At 37.7% G+C, this 16705-nt stretch overlaps 1 protein-coding gene across 4 annotated transcripts in view; it reads right to left on the reverse strand.

Annotated features, from left to right (window-relative positions):
• RIPOR2 (RHO family interacting cell polarization regulator 2) overlaps positions 1-6578 on the reverse strand; it is a 68735-nt gene extending 62157 nt beyond the window's left edge. For all 4 annotated transcript variants that reach the window (XM_081323483.1, XM_081323482.1, XM_081323484.1 and 1 more), the window contains exon 1: positions 6440-6578. In XM_081323483.1, the coding sequence (XP_081179609.1) occupies positions 6440-6506 (67 nt within the window). In that variant the 5' untranslated portion in view covers positions 6507-6578. The remainder of the gene's footprint in view (positions 1-6439) is intronic.
• Between the last annotated feature and the right edge of the window lie 10127 nt (positions 6579-16705).

Below are 16705 nucleotides of genomic sequence, written 5' to 3' on the forward strand. Positions count from 1 at the left end.
AAAGCCCATGGGATTGAAACTTTGGAAGTGGGCATTCTCAATGGCTGTCTCTGTTCTTTAGAACTTCTTCCCAGTAGGGATGGAGTCATCTTTATTCCTCCTAAGCTCCGGGGAAAGTTTTGAAGTTCTACTATATTGCAGAGGAGAAAAGTGGTCTTTGAGTGGGATTCGTGCCTTATAGGATTTGTTGGTGTTTGTTTGTTTTAAATGTTATGCTTATACGTGCATATGGTTTCTTGGGATATTTTAGGTCTTTATTCATAATTATCTAGAGTCTGCAAGAATGTACAGCAAACAAAAGTGTAAATAAATAAATAGAAACAAGGCTAATAGAGCACTGCTAATGTTGCAACTAGCAAATCCGGAGTCTTGCTTAAATAAAATATGCTAACTGAACCTGCAGAAACGTAACTGTACTTTATGAGACTGGCTTTATTTTATTAGAAAAGAAATGGATATAGGAAGATTGTCAGACCTGGATAACTAAAGCAGCATGTATAACATAACCACCAAAGCCAATACTCCTTAGTAAAATAATACTCTCCCTCCTTGTGATCTGTGTAAGCTATATAAAGTAAGGCCACAACATTTTTTCTGACTAAGCTGGTATGTATGAGATGCCTTCTTTATCAATATATGTCTGGAAATATTAGTGTGGGTGGATAAATAGAGATTGGAGACAGGAAGCAGATTTGCAGACAGTTAAATAAGATATGAAATATCCTCATGGTGTGTGCATTCATTCCAATGCCATGTCTAATGAACAGGTTTTGCAGATCTTTGTAGTCCTTTAAGTATCATAAAATCTGACAGATTAGATAAATTAGACAGATTAGATAGATTAGATAGATTTTTATGAACACACAAACAGTGTGAAGTCAATTGTTCCTATACTGTTTTTAAGGTGTAAGTCATTTACAAACTGCAACTATTTAGCTCACAAAGAAAAGTAAAGATGATGATAAACACTTTTTGTCATTTCAGCTGCATTAATTAAGTCTCTGCAATAAGAGCTGTTACATGGCAAAATAAAATCTAACTATGAAAGCTATTTCAATTGTTGAGTTATAATGCCTATGGAGATTCTCAGTCATCCAGGTCATAGTTATTCCAAAGATGCTTTTCCACAAGGCAACTAGACTTTCTTGTTTTTCTTTGAAGACATTTCACCTCTCATCCAAGAAGCTTCTTTAGTTCTGACAGGATGGTGGGGAATGGAAAGATTTATACTCCTGAAGACAGCTGTTCATTTGCATTCTTTTAGCGAGTTGTTAAAGCTACCTGGAAGTTTATCTGTGTCATCAGGGTCACCTGAGTAGTGCAAATGGGTGTGAAGCCTTCTTGGAACTGCTGAAAGGACTGTGTTGTACACTAGAGATAGATGATGTCATATCCTTCCTCCTCTGTTGAGAGGGGGCTGTTCAATTTTGACATAGATGGCCTCTTCGACCCCTTTCAAACCAGCAGTCCTCTCTGTCCAAAATGTGGCCTTTGTCTTTTAAATGCAGATGGACTGCTGAATCTTGTCCTGCTGGGTTTGTTCCCCTAGCCCAGGGGTCAGCAACCTGAAACAGTGAAAGAGCCACTCGGAACCGGTTCCCTCACAAAAGGAAAAACTGGGAGCCACAAAAAATGTGTGCACATGCGCGTACATGGGCGCATGTGCAGAACAGGGTTTGACTGAAGAGTGGAGCCAAGGTGAGATATGCACCTACCCTGCATATTTGAATTGATTGGTTGAGCTTTTTTAGTCCCACTTTTTTTTCTTTTTTTTTTTTTGGACTGCACATGGCAGAGGACTGGGAGCCGCAGGAGACGGCTGAAAGAGCCGCATGCGGCTCCAGAGCTGCGGGTTGCAGACCTGTGCCCTAGCCTATGGGATACGACATCATCTATCTCCAGTCTACAACACAGTACTTTCAGCAGTTCCAAGAAGGCTCCACACCCATTTGCACTTCTCAGGTGACCCTGATGACACAGATAAACCTCCAGGTGGCCTCAACCATTTTCTAAAAGAATGCAAATGACCAGCTGTCTGCAAGGTGTATAAATACTTCCATTCCCCACCATCCAGTCAGAGCTGAAGAAGCTACTTGGATGAGAAGTGAAATGTCTTCAAAGAAAAACAAGAAAGTCTAGTTGCCTCGTGAAAAAGCACCTTTGGGATAACTATGACCTGGATGACTGAGAATCTCCATAGACATTTCTGAATGAAAATGGTATGGGAAAAATTATGCAAAAACATCTGTACCAGTATTGCTTTGCCTTTTTGTAAAAAAGTAGGCTGTACTGAACAATAAAATGTTTAGATTTTATCACATGCTGTTTCCCTAGTTTCTTCAGAACAGTCATATTTGGAACAAACCATTTTCTTAAACCATTTAATCTTAAACCAGCATCCTTTGTCTTGAAGCACATACTGCTCCTGAGAACCAAAGCAATTCAGTATACCAAATATTATACTCAACATGGCTTGTTAAACTAACAGACCAATTTGTGTGAAGTAAATATATTGTTTATTATTCCCTTACGAAAGTGGAAAAGTGACAACACACTCTTAGGAATGTATTTTCTTCTGAACTTTTTTTCCTAGTACTTTATCACTGGTACAACTATTATTTTCTCAGAATCCAAAATTTCAAGTATTTTAGAATACATTAACAATGGCTGAAAATATGCTGTGTCAGTGTGTGGTGATGGTGATTCAAGAAGCAGATACTTGTTTAGGAGCAAGTTAGGAGTTCGTCCCGAAATCCATTTTAATTTCTAGTGACTAGTGAAATACAGATTTGAGTGATGAAAATGGAATATGCAGGAACACTGAAATTCTAATGAAATACTAACTAATCTTCTGAATTTTCTTCAAATAATCCTATATAGCAAGATTTCTACTTGCACTGAACATTCCTATTACAACATAGAATGTAATGGTTCAGAGGGAAGATAGATGGGAAGAATTAATTGCAAAAGCAGATTACTAGAATTTGTCCTCAGTTGCAGAAATTTGCCATCTCTTTACTTCCTCTTGCATACAGGAAGAAGATAGAAAGGAAGAATCCCCTAATGATGCAACTGAATATGAGAACATCATTGCAATTTAAGTAAAATATATTGCACTTATATTTTGGGGAACACACCCTACCACGTACAAAATACTTGAAGAAATTCTCTTTTATTTTACCCCAGATTCAATACAAGAATGATTTTTTATGTACACAGTTACATATGGTTGGTATTTTTATAAAAGTTCTTCCATTTTTGACATTTTCATAGAAGTACTTCCATTTTCACCATTTACTATTTGGAATGGAATATTTGAAGAACAGACAGCCTTCCTTAAGTGGTAAGGAAATTATATAAATTTTCCAAGTTCAAAGAGTTTTAAGTTAGCATTTTAACAAATGAATTTTAGTAGACATTGTTTGAAGCATGAAGCCACAAATTTAACTGGTTGAACATCAGTAATGTCATTTATATACATTTTTATCTTCATTTCTAGTCACTCTCTTGAGCCAAATCCTCTTCTGAACTTCCTTTCCTGGATGTTTTTCTTTTGTACATCTTTTCTATTATTTTCTGCCCATTGCTCTTCATTTGCCTCTTGAAAAAAGTACTCATCTGTACTGTAAATTAGTTCACATACAACATTAAGTCAAATGTGGTTGTTTGATTTAGCTAATGTGTAGCAAAATGAATCAGATGATTTATTCTGGCAAGCAGCAGTTTGGTTACCACCTTCACCACAAAGTCTTGGTATGGAGGAAGGAAGGGAGGAAGGAAATTGTTTTTTTTTTTTAAAAAAATATGTACACGTTTCTATAATTCTAGTGAAGAAATACTGAAAACTTATTTAAATTAATTTTCAAAGGCGTTAATTATTTCCATCAAACAAGTGACTGGAACCTTTGGGGTATTAACAAACTGCGCCTCAGTATTTGCTTAAGTACTGTATATTCAATGAAAAATACAGAATACCTGTGTTTACAACAGTACACTGAACCAGTATATTATACTGGAAAATAGTATCCCCACAAAATTTCCAGCTACAAAAAGTAGAATGTATATAAAAACCTGATACTTTGAACAAGCAAATGCAAATTTTTTCAACACATTTTTATAGATATGGAAGGTGCTCTGAGTTGAAGAGGTGCAAATTACTTACACGATAGCAGAAAAATACAGGTGCTTACAATAAGAATTAAAATACTACTCTTCTTAAAAGTAGAACATTACTTAGTAACCTCATTCTGTCAAAGTAAATAAATCCAGCAAGTTATCTCCTGTAGTTTCTTTAACTCTTGATGTGCAAATATTTGCATCTCTGCCATTTGCTGCTGTTTTGAGGATCACACACAACTTGGATAAGGGTGAATTCAGCTTCTGAAAGAAGGCCTAGCACATCCAGAAATTGCCTTGCAAAGGGCCAAACCAGATGCCCCTCATCAGCAGAAGGAAAATGATGGCAAAAATCAGATGGGGAGAGCAGGGCTGGCAAAGGCAGCAGAGTACAGTGTAGCCAAAAGGGCAGAGATGGGGGATGGAGATGCAGAGGAGGCAGTCTATTACTTTACTGAGGCTTGAGGCTGGAGAGAACTACCCAGGATTGGCTTCCATCAGGGTGAGTCCTCACTTAACAACCAAATGGGATTTGGTTAACTGGAGTATTCAGGAATTCTCGAATTGCTGTCCCTAAGTCCGGGCCATGACCTGTTCGAAACTGGGCCGTGCATGTGATGGGCAAATGTGCATTCACGCAGTTCCACTCGCAAGAGTGGCAGGCAAGCGCACAGACAAAGCTCTACTCGCGCAAGCAGAGGGCCCTTATGCTCACACACAAAGCAAGCGGAGGGCACTTGAGTGTAGAGCGCTTGTGCGTGCTTGTGTGCGAAGTTCCATATGCGCGAGTGGAGGGTGCACCCACCCGCCGCTCAAACCACTGGAGCTGTGTGTGAGCGCGTGTGCTTGCCACTCACACCCACCCACCCACCCATCCACTGTACCGGCCAGGCAGCCAAGCAGGAAAGGTTGGGGGCCACTGCCCTAAGAGATATGGTTATGTGACATCTCACTTTATGACTGCATTGTTTAGAAATGGAAATTCTGGTCCCAATTACTATTGTTAACCAAGGACTGACCTGTACAGTGAAGTAGTATACATATTTTATAAATATGTTATCTTTATTTTTATAAACATATTGTAAAAATAAATCTCCATCAGTGCTCATTATTCCAGTTCACACACCCCTTGGTCTTCTAGTAAGCTTGCTGTTAAGAGTCCACAAAATCTATGCTACAGGAGGTGTAACAAATGTCCTGCTGGTTGTAATGTTCATCAATGAGGACATGAAAATAATGTGCATGTTGCCTCTGATTTTATAATATACCTGAGCAAAACACTGCAGCGGTCTAAAAACTCTATGCCACTTCTTAATTCATGTTCTCCCAAGGTAAGAAAGTTCTGAGAAACCCACAACTGCATTATCCCTGCACTTGCTTTGGTGTTCACCCATATGCTTCATACAATTTTGCTTTTCGTAAGAGTTTCCAGGATATCATTTTTTGAATTGAAGTCTCATTTTAAATTTAATTTATCTAACACAAATGTTTAACATCTATACAAGCAAAGCCAGACATTATTTATGTAAGAGTTATCTACATACATTTTTTTCCTCTAAGGGGAAATATATAAACAAGTTAGTTGTGTGGTACTAGCTCAATAAAATAAATGAGAAACTGATGATAAAAGGTAGCAGCATGATTGTCTAAGACCTGACCAACTGTTCATGACCGACTTAAAATTTCAACTGGGAGGTGAACATTAAATTTTATACATGCTGACAGTTCAGAGAGCAAAAGATGATAAACTATCAATATTATATCCATTGTCTTTATTTTTGTAATTTATCTGAAAATTTATGTCTTTCATTCTGAAACTGAAGAGACGTGATTAACAAGTTGCTTAAAAGAACTGTATTGAAACTTCTGTAATTCTTTTTATCTGTCTGCTGAAAATGAAAACTGTATTAGTGCAAGAGTTACAACTAGAGTTGCTGAAATAGTTTGTTGACTGCAATTACAGATAGTTCATATTAATATAATTACTGTGTAACGTAATTATAATTGAATTGGGATTATAAATTAAGCTGCAATCTTGTGTAGACTTAATAGAGAAAAACTCCATTGGGTCCTACTTCTGAGTGAATACTTCTTTGCAAAAATATTTTCAGAGCTCATTCCTGTACTTAATACAAATCTAATTTATTGTTATGCATATTCTTCTAGCACTTCATTTAACCAAGACAACTTCTCTTTGTGAAGGGTTTATCCTTCTTAGCTTTCTGATACTCAACATCTGGACCTTTAAGAAATCAATAATATGCCATCAACCTATGACCAGCATGTAACAGCTAAAAGAACAATGTTATAGGATGTAATTTACCTTCACAGATGGTATCATCTGCTTCATCAAGCACAAATGGATCTTCTTCCAAATGCATCATGATCATGAATAAACTGAACAGCTACTGAATGTTTGGGATGTTTTCAGTACTACAACAGATCTACTTCCTTGCATCAGCTCCTTCTCTGCTGTTGGCTATAACAGCTTTCTCAACACTATTAGAGCAGTCTCATTTACATACATATGGTAGTTTCTGCTTTCTTTTCCCCTTTTCTGTAGCTTTTGAGACTTGAAGTGACTTATTTCCTCTAATGCTAAGAATACAAACCCCAGGATTTAGAATGCAGAATGAATCCATCTCACTGCTAATCCACTTCTAGAAGACTCTAGTCTAAAGAGCTCTGTTACAAAATTAGCACATTATTAAAAAGAGAAAGAAGAATGGCTATATTAATTTGCTGTTTCTTTTAAATTAGAAATATTTCACCCCACAAATCTGTAAAGTTTAAATGTTATCAAATATATAACCTCATATATAAAACTGTCTCATAACTATTGTTATATAAAAAAGATTTCAACCTGAGATATAACTTGCAGTCTACATGTAAACCTTTATGTATAAACAGTCTGCAGTTTATGGTTTGTGCGTAAGTTGGGAAGCCAGTGTCAAACAAATTTATCATGATCAACTTATGGCAATCTGGATATTTTCTCAAGTTCTTTCTTAAAATAGTCATGTTCTTATTGGAGAAATTAAATATGAATTTTCAGAAAGCTAGCGAATATTTGATTATAGTTCTTATTTAACAACCACTTGTTTGATGACTGTTCAAATTTATGACAGTTCTGAACAAATGTTAGATAAAACTGGACCTTGTACTTCTGGTCCTCGCAGCATCCAGCAGTCTCAATTGCAATTTGCAACTTTCCCTGCTGGTTTTCCACAAGCAAAGTCAACGAGGAAGCTGGCAGGAAATTAGAAGACATGGGCACATGAGGTCCTTGCTTAATCACCTATGTGATCCTTATTTAATGAGGACAACCAGTACTGCCAGAACTGCTGTCATTAAGTGGTGCAGTCATGTGCTTTTTCGACTTAGAACCAGGTTGCTTAACAATGACGTTTATGATACTGATTAGCACAGTAAAACGAGGACTATATATAATATTATTTGGTTCGGAGCCTCTTCATTTTTTTTAATTTTGAGGCTCACAAGTAGGCTATGAAGGCAATTAATTTTGTTTTATCAATAATCAAAATCTGATATATGGAGATATGATCTGTCACTTTAGTTAGCTTTGCCAACCAACATGTCAAACACAAGGCCCGGGGGCCGGATGCGGCCCACAAAGTGGTTTCATGTGGCCCGCGAAGCCATCCTGGAAACAGTGAGGGAACGAACCCCACTGCCTTGGCCCTGGCCCAGAGACCCTCCTTCTTCCAGAGACCCTCAGATCTGTCCCACTCCTGCCCAGGCCCCCATAGGCACCCTTGATGCCAATGATGTAGAGCTGGCCACGCCCACCCAGTAGGCCATACACACTCTAGCCACACCCACCCAGTAGGCCATGCCCACCCTGGCCATACTCACCCGGCCCCCTGAGGGCAGCCGCAATGCTGATGCGGCCCTCAGTGAAATTGAGTTTGACACCCCTGAACTAGACCAAGAGTTTTCTCCAATACTGTCTTCAGCTGTTTTTTCCCCACTTCTAAACTGACTGAAAATAAGATGATTTAAGAAACTGCTTCCCAAATTACAACCTCTTCCTATGTTTTGGCTACAGTGTTTGCTTGATGTTCTCTCCAGATTATGTTTATGAAGGGTAGATTTTCATCTTTCATATTCCCTCAAGACCACACAGGCTAACAAAACTGATCCATCTTCTCATTATTATATCAATGAACTCACAAAAATGAAAACCAAGCACAGGCCATACTTTAACTGTTCTAGCAGTGAATCTGACGAAGGAGAAGAGGAAAAGATGATGGTGCCAGATTTTTATCATTCCTCTGGTAAACTTGTTAAAAACATAGCCATGGAGAACAGCAACCAGTAATTGAATGGGAGAAACCATGCACATTAACCAATTAGAATGAGGCTGTTCACCAACAATGAAACACATGCTAGCATGTGTGAGAAAGCCCCTATATTTGACATGTAGTAGAGGTTGTTTTCCTGGTGGGCTGGTTTGGGGTAAAAGATATCATTATGTATTCCTTTCCACATGAAATAATCAGTAGTATATATCATTCTGGAGCAAATGATCACAAGAATCAACTCTGTTAAACTGACTATTAATGATTTAATATATTTTCTAAATTAAGCTGGACTTCTACATTAAACTGGCTGAATACTAGTTATCAATAGAAAAAACTCAGTAGGTCAGGAAAAAACAGGAGTCATCTACAACATACAGTGTATCAACTATAGCACGGCTTTTCAACCAGTGGTATGCATACCACCTGTGGTACATTGGCACCTGGCAGGTGGTACGTGACCATCCTAGAAAAGTGGTAGCGGGGGAGGGGAATGAGCTGAACCTGTGGCAGCACCGCACAAGCCTGAGCGAGAGACGGCTGGAGCTGCAGGGCTGTCAGGGCTCAGCGGAAGCACCAGGATCAGCACCAGGCTCCAGCTGGAGCTCGGTGCTTGATCCTGGCGCTTCTGAGCCCAGAAGAAGTGCCAGTCAGCTGGAATGTTGTAGCATCTCCAGGGTCTTGTGATTTACATTCAGATGTTTGGCAACTGATTCATATTTATGATGGTTACAGTGTCCTAGGGTCATGTGAAGTGACCAAAACCTGCTTCAACCACCCAGTAGACGGGGGGAATAAAAACCAAACACCCCCCCCACCCCACCCCCGCTGCCAACCCTCAACAGAAATGCTCACAACAATGAAAACCTCGGATTGGAGGAAGAGGGCTGTCGGGCAGGCAGGTGTCTTGCTTGGCTGTGGCTTGGGGGGCTCTTTTTTCAGTGCCATTGTAACTTCGAACAGTCACTAAGCGAACTGTTGTAAGTCGAGGACTACCTGTACATCACTTCCCCCTTTTTTTTTTGGTCATCAAGTTTTTGACACCTTGCTAGGCGACTGGTGGCACTCGGATGTTGCCATATCCTAATCGTGGTACAATGGGTGAAAAGGTTGAAACGCCCTGGACTATAGCACCCATTATGTAGGACAGGCAGAAAATTAGCACAGTATATCCATGAACACCAACTGTCAGAAGACACAATGAAAATTCCTTAATTTCAAAACACACAGACAAACATAACCATACTTTCAACTGGAAAACTGTGAAGATCCCAAAAAGTTAGTGAGTTCCTAAATGTCTATGAAGATTCTCAGTCATCCAGGTCATGGTTGTCCCAAAGGTACTTTTTTCAGGAGGTAACTGGACTTTCTTGTTTTTCTTGAAGATGTTTCGCTTCTTATCCAACAATGGGGATTCCTCACCATTCAGACAGAGCTGAAGAAGCTTCTTGGATGAGAAGCAAAATGTCTTCAAGAAAAACAAGAAAGTCCAGTTGCCTCCTGAAAAACACACCTTTGGGACTAGGGAGTTCCTAGAAATTTGGCACTCAAATAAATCAGCCATCAACAGGCACGTAGAGATAAACCACATTTACACATCATGCAAAGAGATAATAAAAAAAGCTAAGAAGGAAACAAAAAGACCAGAACACCTCTTCAATAGGGATTAATACCAGACACACAATCAAGCAGTAAACAATACCCTAATCAAGGAACTATCAATTCAGACAAACAAGCAGTAGACAACAGCCTAATCAAAGAACTATCAAGGAGAAAAACACACACACACACCGCTACAATGACAGCAAGCTATTCTATATAAACAGAGAGCAAACACCTCTCCCTTCTAGCATCGAAGATGTTACCTAGTCAGGTAATGAAAAGCTTATAAGCAAATAACCAGGACATCCATTGAGCTGTGATTAGTCACCTACTGAATGAACCCTGGTTGAATGGATTCATATAACAAGTTATATAATACAGTTTAAAACTACTCACGGCTGGGTTAGTGCAACAAGTTAGACTAAAAGCAAAACAGCCACATTATGTCATAGCATGGAATAGAAAAGTCCAGAGGCATTCAAAATTCTAGATGACTTCCAGTATCCTCCTTTTGAAATATATTTTCTTCAAATTTTAGCTTTTGTATTTCTGATTTAATTTTTAAATTTGACTTCTTTGTTCTGTTGCAGAACAGAAATCACCATGCATCATGTTCAAATACAGCACAGAAGTGTTTACACATTTTACATTGTTCTTAAAATGTTAAAGAATGAATTAAGTCTTGGAAGTTCTTTCCTTATTATACTAGTTCTCCCTTGGATTTGGACCAGTTTTCTATGTACACCCCTTTCAAAGCACCACAGATCTATTCTCTTGACAGCCCGTTGCTATTTTTTTGCAACTTAAAAAAAGTATCAAAAGGTTGTTTTCTTTAGGGAAAACAACTGTCACCTACATGAACACACACAGCCCTGATGACGAATGTCCTGACTCAAGTTCTTTATTCAAAAAGCCCTTAAGAAGTCTCTCTATTCCAGACATGTCAAACTTGTGATCACGTAACGTCGCGCAACGTATCGGAGCCTTTTTGCCATTGCCGGCAATGTGGTGGATGCGGCTTCTGGATGACGCATCCGGCCCGTGGGCCGGCAGTTTGACACCCCTGCTCTATTCCTTTTTTAAATAGCGACCTTATCTACAATATAGGAAACCTCTCTCTCTCTCTCTCTCTCTCTCTCTCTCTCTCTCTCACACACACACACACACACACACAAAGACACGAAAAGAGGACAGAGGCAGCGAATATGAGATGACATTGTGGAAATTTTTTTTTCACAATTGTAATTATCTGCAGATTGTTTAAATCTGTCTCTTTCCTTGAACTGTTCATTTTCTTAGTGGTTCTAACCAGAATAGCTGTAGATTTCTCTTTTATATGCTACTAAGATTTTCCTGGTTTCAAGCTGTTGCAATTCTTTTATACCTTAAATGAAATGAAATAATGTGCATCATATAAGAATTGACTGATGAATATATTTAAGTAAGCAAAAATAGATTTTATATGAAAATAGAGCTGGGAAGTTACAAGCATGTAAAATAGAGATGGTCAGCAAGGTATATGGAAAGACTTTCTTTTTTATTAATATTAAGTTCTTTTTGTATTGTTTGTTTTTAATACTCTGTCCACCTCCCAGAGTTCCTGTCATGAGATGGATGGCTATATAAATAGTTTAAATAAATCAGATTGTGGGATGGAGAATGATTACCTATCATAACGTATCATTTATAATTTCTTAAAATCATAGCAATTTGTAGAAGGGTGCCTTGAAATTTATTGTTGATCCTTCTCTTAGTATCACACAACTTGCATAATGGAAATGAGCATATATACGTTTCTTAAAAACCAAACAAAGTTTATATTTAAGAAAAAATGTGTTTCAAATTAACTGGCACTTTCCCCTACTATTGTTTTATGCATACTCTGGTTGAAAAGGGGAAACTGCCTCACTTTTTTTTGTGGTACATTTTAAGAAGTTACATAAGATATAAGCAATACCTGCACTATAGCTATTAGGCCAAGCCTTACAATCTTAATCTTCTTAAACAGTATTTTTTTCTCTATGTAATGCCTAGGTAAATGGAAATTTTCACATGCACATTTCCCTAAATCTTTGAAGTAGTTCCATTACTTCCATGACAGTAACTTGGGAATAAATGTTTTAAACACTTTCATTAGTATTTGTATCAAACTTCAAAATGGTTGTGGTGCAAAATGTCCTTTCCCTTTACCAATGATTGCTACATCAAATGTCCACAGAATCTTCCGAATAATTTCAACAGCGCTGTTGTTTCCTTTTTTCATGAACCACAAAATAAGGAGTACACATGAGAACGGAACCTGTGGTAAGGGAACCCAACCACAAGTAATGCCCCCCCCCGCTCAATTTCCATTCTGACCAAAAGAAAAAGAAAAAAGAAACCTCTGAATGTAACAAATGTGCAGAAAAAGAAACTCTAATTTCAGGGACTACTGCAATCCTAAAGCCGGATTGCTTCAGACTCAAGAGGTTGAACAGCAAAACTGATTCTTACATTATATATTTGGAAATTTATTTATTTATTTATTGCATTTATATACCGCCCTTTCCCTGAGGACTCAGGGCGGTTTACAGGGAGTTAAAAAACAACCATACAAAAGTTAAAACCCAATTTAAAAAATATTAAATCAACCCTGTACTATTAAAAAACCCCAATTAAAATGAATATCTCCTCAGCCTGGGCCCGAGAGCTCAAAGAGCCAGGTCTTCAGGCCCCGGCGGAATGATCGGAGGTCAGGAGCAGTCCTCAGCTCCACCGGCAGCTGGTTCCAGAGGGCAGGCGCCCCCACTGAGAAGGCCCTATCCCTGGGTGTCACCCGCCGGCAATCTCTTATGTGAAGCAGAAGAAATTTTATACATATGTTGTCATAGATCAGTGTCTCTCAACCTTGGCAAATTTAAGATGTGTTGACTTCCAATCCCACAATTCCCCAGCCAGCATCTTAAGGTTGCCAAGCTTAAGCTTGAGAAAAATTGCCATTGATAAAAGATAACAGTGGGGGAATCCATGTTTAATTAGTCTCTGTTTAATTCCAAGGGGTAAGCACTTTAAATTATGCCAAAGTGATATCAACAGAGACTGAGACTGATTTAAAAGGAAGATTACAATGCTTAGGCACAACCTATCCTAGTTGGACCAGTCAATTAATGGGTTGTAGGGCTTTACATATCATGTTATTCACAAACCACAGCTTGCTACTCACACATTATGTAGCTGTTTTCACAATTTATACTAAGTGAAAACATACAAATCTTATTATGGCTTAACATAACGTATTAACATAATGATAGCTTCTCTAATAAGATTTGCTGTACCTTATTATATATACCTTTCATCTAAAGACATGTGAAAATTAAGATGTGTATATAAGAATACTAGAAAAAACATTTTTCTACAAATGTGAGCAGCATTTTTATGAACTGTGCTTAAACAGAATAAGGAATAAAACTGTTACATCATATCTGGAAAAGGTCTACTTGCATATAAGTCCAAGTACCACATGAATTTATTCTAAAATTGGCTCAAATAGTGGTAATGTCAGAATCCATTTATATCACATTCATAAATGTATGTTTAAAACATTATCCCCCCCCATACGGATTCTGCCATCTCCCGAGGAAGGAGGAGCATATGTGGATTCAGCCTGCCTTAGGTTATTTCAAAGACCAAGGAAACCTTTTGAACTAGAGGGATCAAAAGGGAGGGGGAGAGGAAGAAGGCAATAACCATAAAGATTCGAAGTTCCTTTTTTTTCCTTCTTCCCCCCACAAAAGGGTTGACACGAAGTAGAAGGATGGGGGCTGACCAAATGGGGTTGAGGGAAGGGGGGTTGAACTGGGTACCCTTTATAAAATTTCAATTTGTAAAACAATACTAAGTCCTGTCTTGTATTCCCACAACCAAGCATGTCCTAGTAAAGATTCCTTTTGGACTAGAACTGACTCCAAGAGTTTTTGTCTTCCTAAGACGTGGTTTGAGGTGGGTCCTGACAGGTAAATTTGTTCAGATATCTATTCAATTCTTATACCAGCAAGCTCACAGGGGTTTCAATTTAAGTTGCCTTTTTAAGGGTTATGTTGACAGGGAAAAAATAGAAGGAAAATGCATCCATAACCAGTTACTCTAAAATATTGAAATGTTTGTACAGAAAGCAAAATGGTAGTTTTATTTATTTAATTCAAAGTAATATTAAATAACAAACAGCAATAACTAATAATCCATTCCCCCCACCAAGCATTAAAACAATAATAGCAGCACTGTAAGAATTAACTAACTTTCTGAAGTGAAGGGTTCAGTAGGCACAGAAACCTTTTACAGAAAGGGCATTCAACAATAAAGAAGTGTTTGATGCCAGCATGAGTACTTTGAGGACGGTCCATAGGACATTTGGAAGACTATAAAGCTTACCTAGCCTCTACACAGAGCATAGCATTTAGCATAGAGCATTTTGGATTAATAGGTACTTTGAGTATGGGGTTAGGAGCTCTATGCTCACATAACTGTGGCCAATTTCTTGAAGTCACCTCTTGGCCTTGAAAAAGACGTTTGGTTTAAAGAGCTTGAGGAAGTTGTATGCAAATGCCACCACTGAGCATCTGCTGATCCCCCCACATCCTTGGAAGGATCTCATCAATGTCCTCTGCCCCTCCTCCCTTTTATCCCCCCCTGCTTTTTAACAGAGGTACAGATAGTAAAATGTAGCTATCACTTTTATTGCTCTAAAAAAATCAATACAAAGAAGTAATAAAATATTAATGGATACAAAGCAGAAGAGACACTATTTGTTGAGAGTGAAATCTATGGGATCTGCCATTCTTTTTGAAGATGGAATCCATCTTCTAAAAGAAAGGCACCCACAGATTCTTTCCCCCTTGCAGTACCTTCAAAATGTAATCTCAAATATTTTATAACTAGTGTACCCTTCCTAAACCACTTTTATGTTTGTATTAATAGCTATTTTTAATAGTTATATGATTATTTGTACTGTTATTTATTGACTGATTTTAACATTATTAGGTTTCCTGCATATTATTTATTTACGACAGGTCTATTTGTTTTATGCCACCTTATTATGCAATAATGTAAAATGCAAGGGCTGGCTTTGCCAGGAGCATGTGGATATAAATCTGAAACTAAATACAGTGAAAACAAAATACAGTATAAAGTTTTGTGCTTCACTTTCCATGAACTGCAGCCAGAAGGCCAATAGCAACAAACTTTGTGAGTGGAGTCCAAAACATCAGGACAGCAATGGTTTTGGAAATATTACCAACTGATTAAATAATTCTGGAGACAACTTCATCTTAGGAACAATGCTCATGATATAATTGGAATTGCAAAACTGTTTCCAGTTAAGTCTAGATCTCTGAGAATATACTAAAGCATTGAAATGATAAAAATATTTTATCATTTTTAAAAAACTGTTAATTTTTAAAACTGATAGATTTGCAAGTTGACGTGTATATTGTATGGATTTTATAGTAGGAGCTCAATTGACAATACAATTTCTTCTTTTCCAATGGCAATCAGGCATCCAAACATTTTCTTATCTACCCCAAATTCAACGGCTTTGTATGCATATGTTTATCTCTCAAATGTTTTCCAGTGATGCATTCTTATATATGATGATTACAGTCCCAATAAATATCAGCTATCATGGCCTCTGGTTCATATAAAGCAATGAGAATAGGAACATGTGGTTTAGAAATGCTTATAACTATTGGGAGTCAAAGCAATTTTGAACCATACAGTCCAATTTGAAATCTTATGCAGGAACAAAATATTCTAATCATAGTTTATTGTACATATCCTCTCACCATTTTATCTGTTTTTAGAACACACACATATAAGGGAGGAGGAGGAGGGGATTGAAACATAAACAATACCGAATTTTTCTTATGAAATATTTTGGTCTGTAAAACTGAAAAATATACTTTATTCAGACAATAATTATACATTGATTCAATTTACTTAAAATGTTTTCAGTGGAGTTAAAAACAGCCAGATTCAAGGGATGCAATAATTCCTGTCTAGGAGAAACAAGTAGACAAAAAGTTAACACCTTATTGACAAAGATTGGGGCAATATAGTTAAGTACTATATATACGACATATAGACTCTGATTAGACAACATAAATTAACCCACCATATTTTATCAATGTGTTGGATTAAACATAACTATAAGACTGTTTATGTCCAATTCTTTGTGACCCCATGGATCATAGCACATTAGGCCCTCGTCTTGAATTTAATCATTTCATCCTCTGCCATCCCCTTCTCCTTTTGCCTTCACTCTTTCCCAACATCAGTCTTTTCCAATGGGTTTATACAAATACTCTGCTTAATTATCATTTGTTCAGTGATTGTTCCAAGTTATAGCGGCACTGAAATGACAGTTATGACCCATCCTTGAAGTTCCAGCCATTGCAGTTCCCCATCACGATCAAATTTCAGGATTCCCATTTTTCTGAGCACACTGCACACTTTGACTTGATCGACACAATCTAAGGTTTTTTTTCTAATCAATAACGCACATACCGTATTTTCTGGCGTATAAGACGACTGGGCGTATAAGACGACCCCCGACTTTTGAGAGGATTTTCAAGATTTTTCGTCTTATACGCCGGAAAATACTTACATGCCAGTTGCCAAGTGTCCAACACAAG

Source organism: Vipera berus, assembly GCF_964194415.1.
Source record: "Vipera berus genome assembly, chromosome: 3".
Classification (NCBI taxonomy): domain Eukaryota; kingdom Metazoa; phylum Chordata; class Lepidosauria; order Squamata; family Viperidae; genus Vipera; species Vipera berus.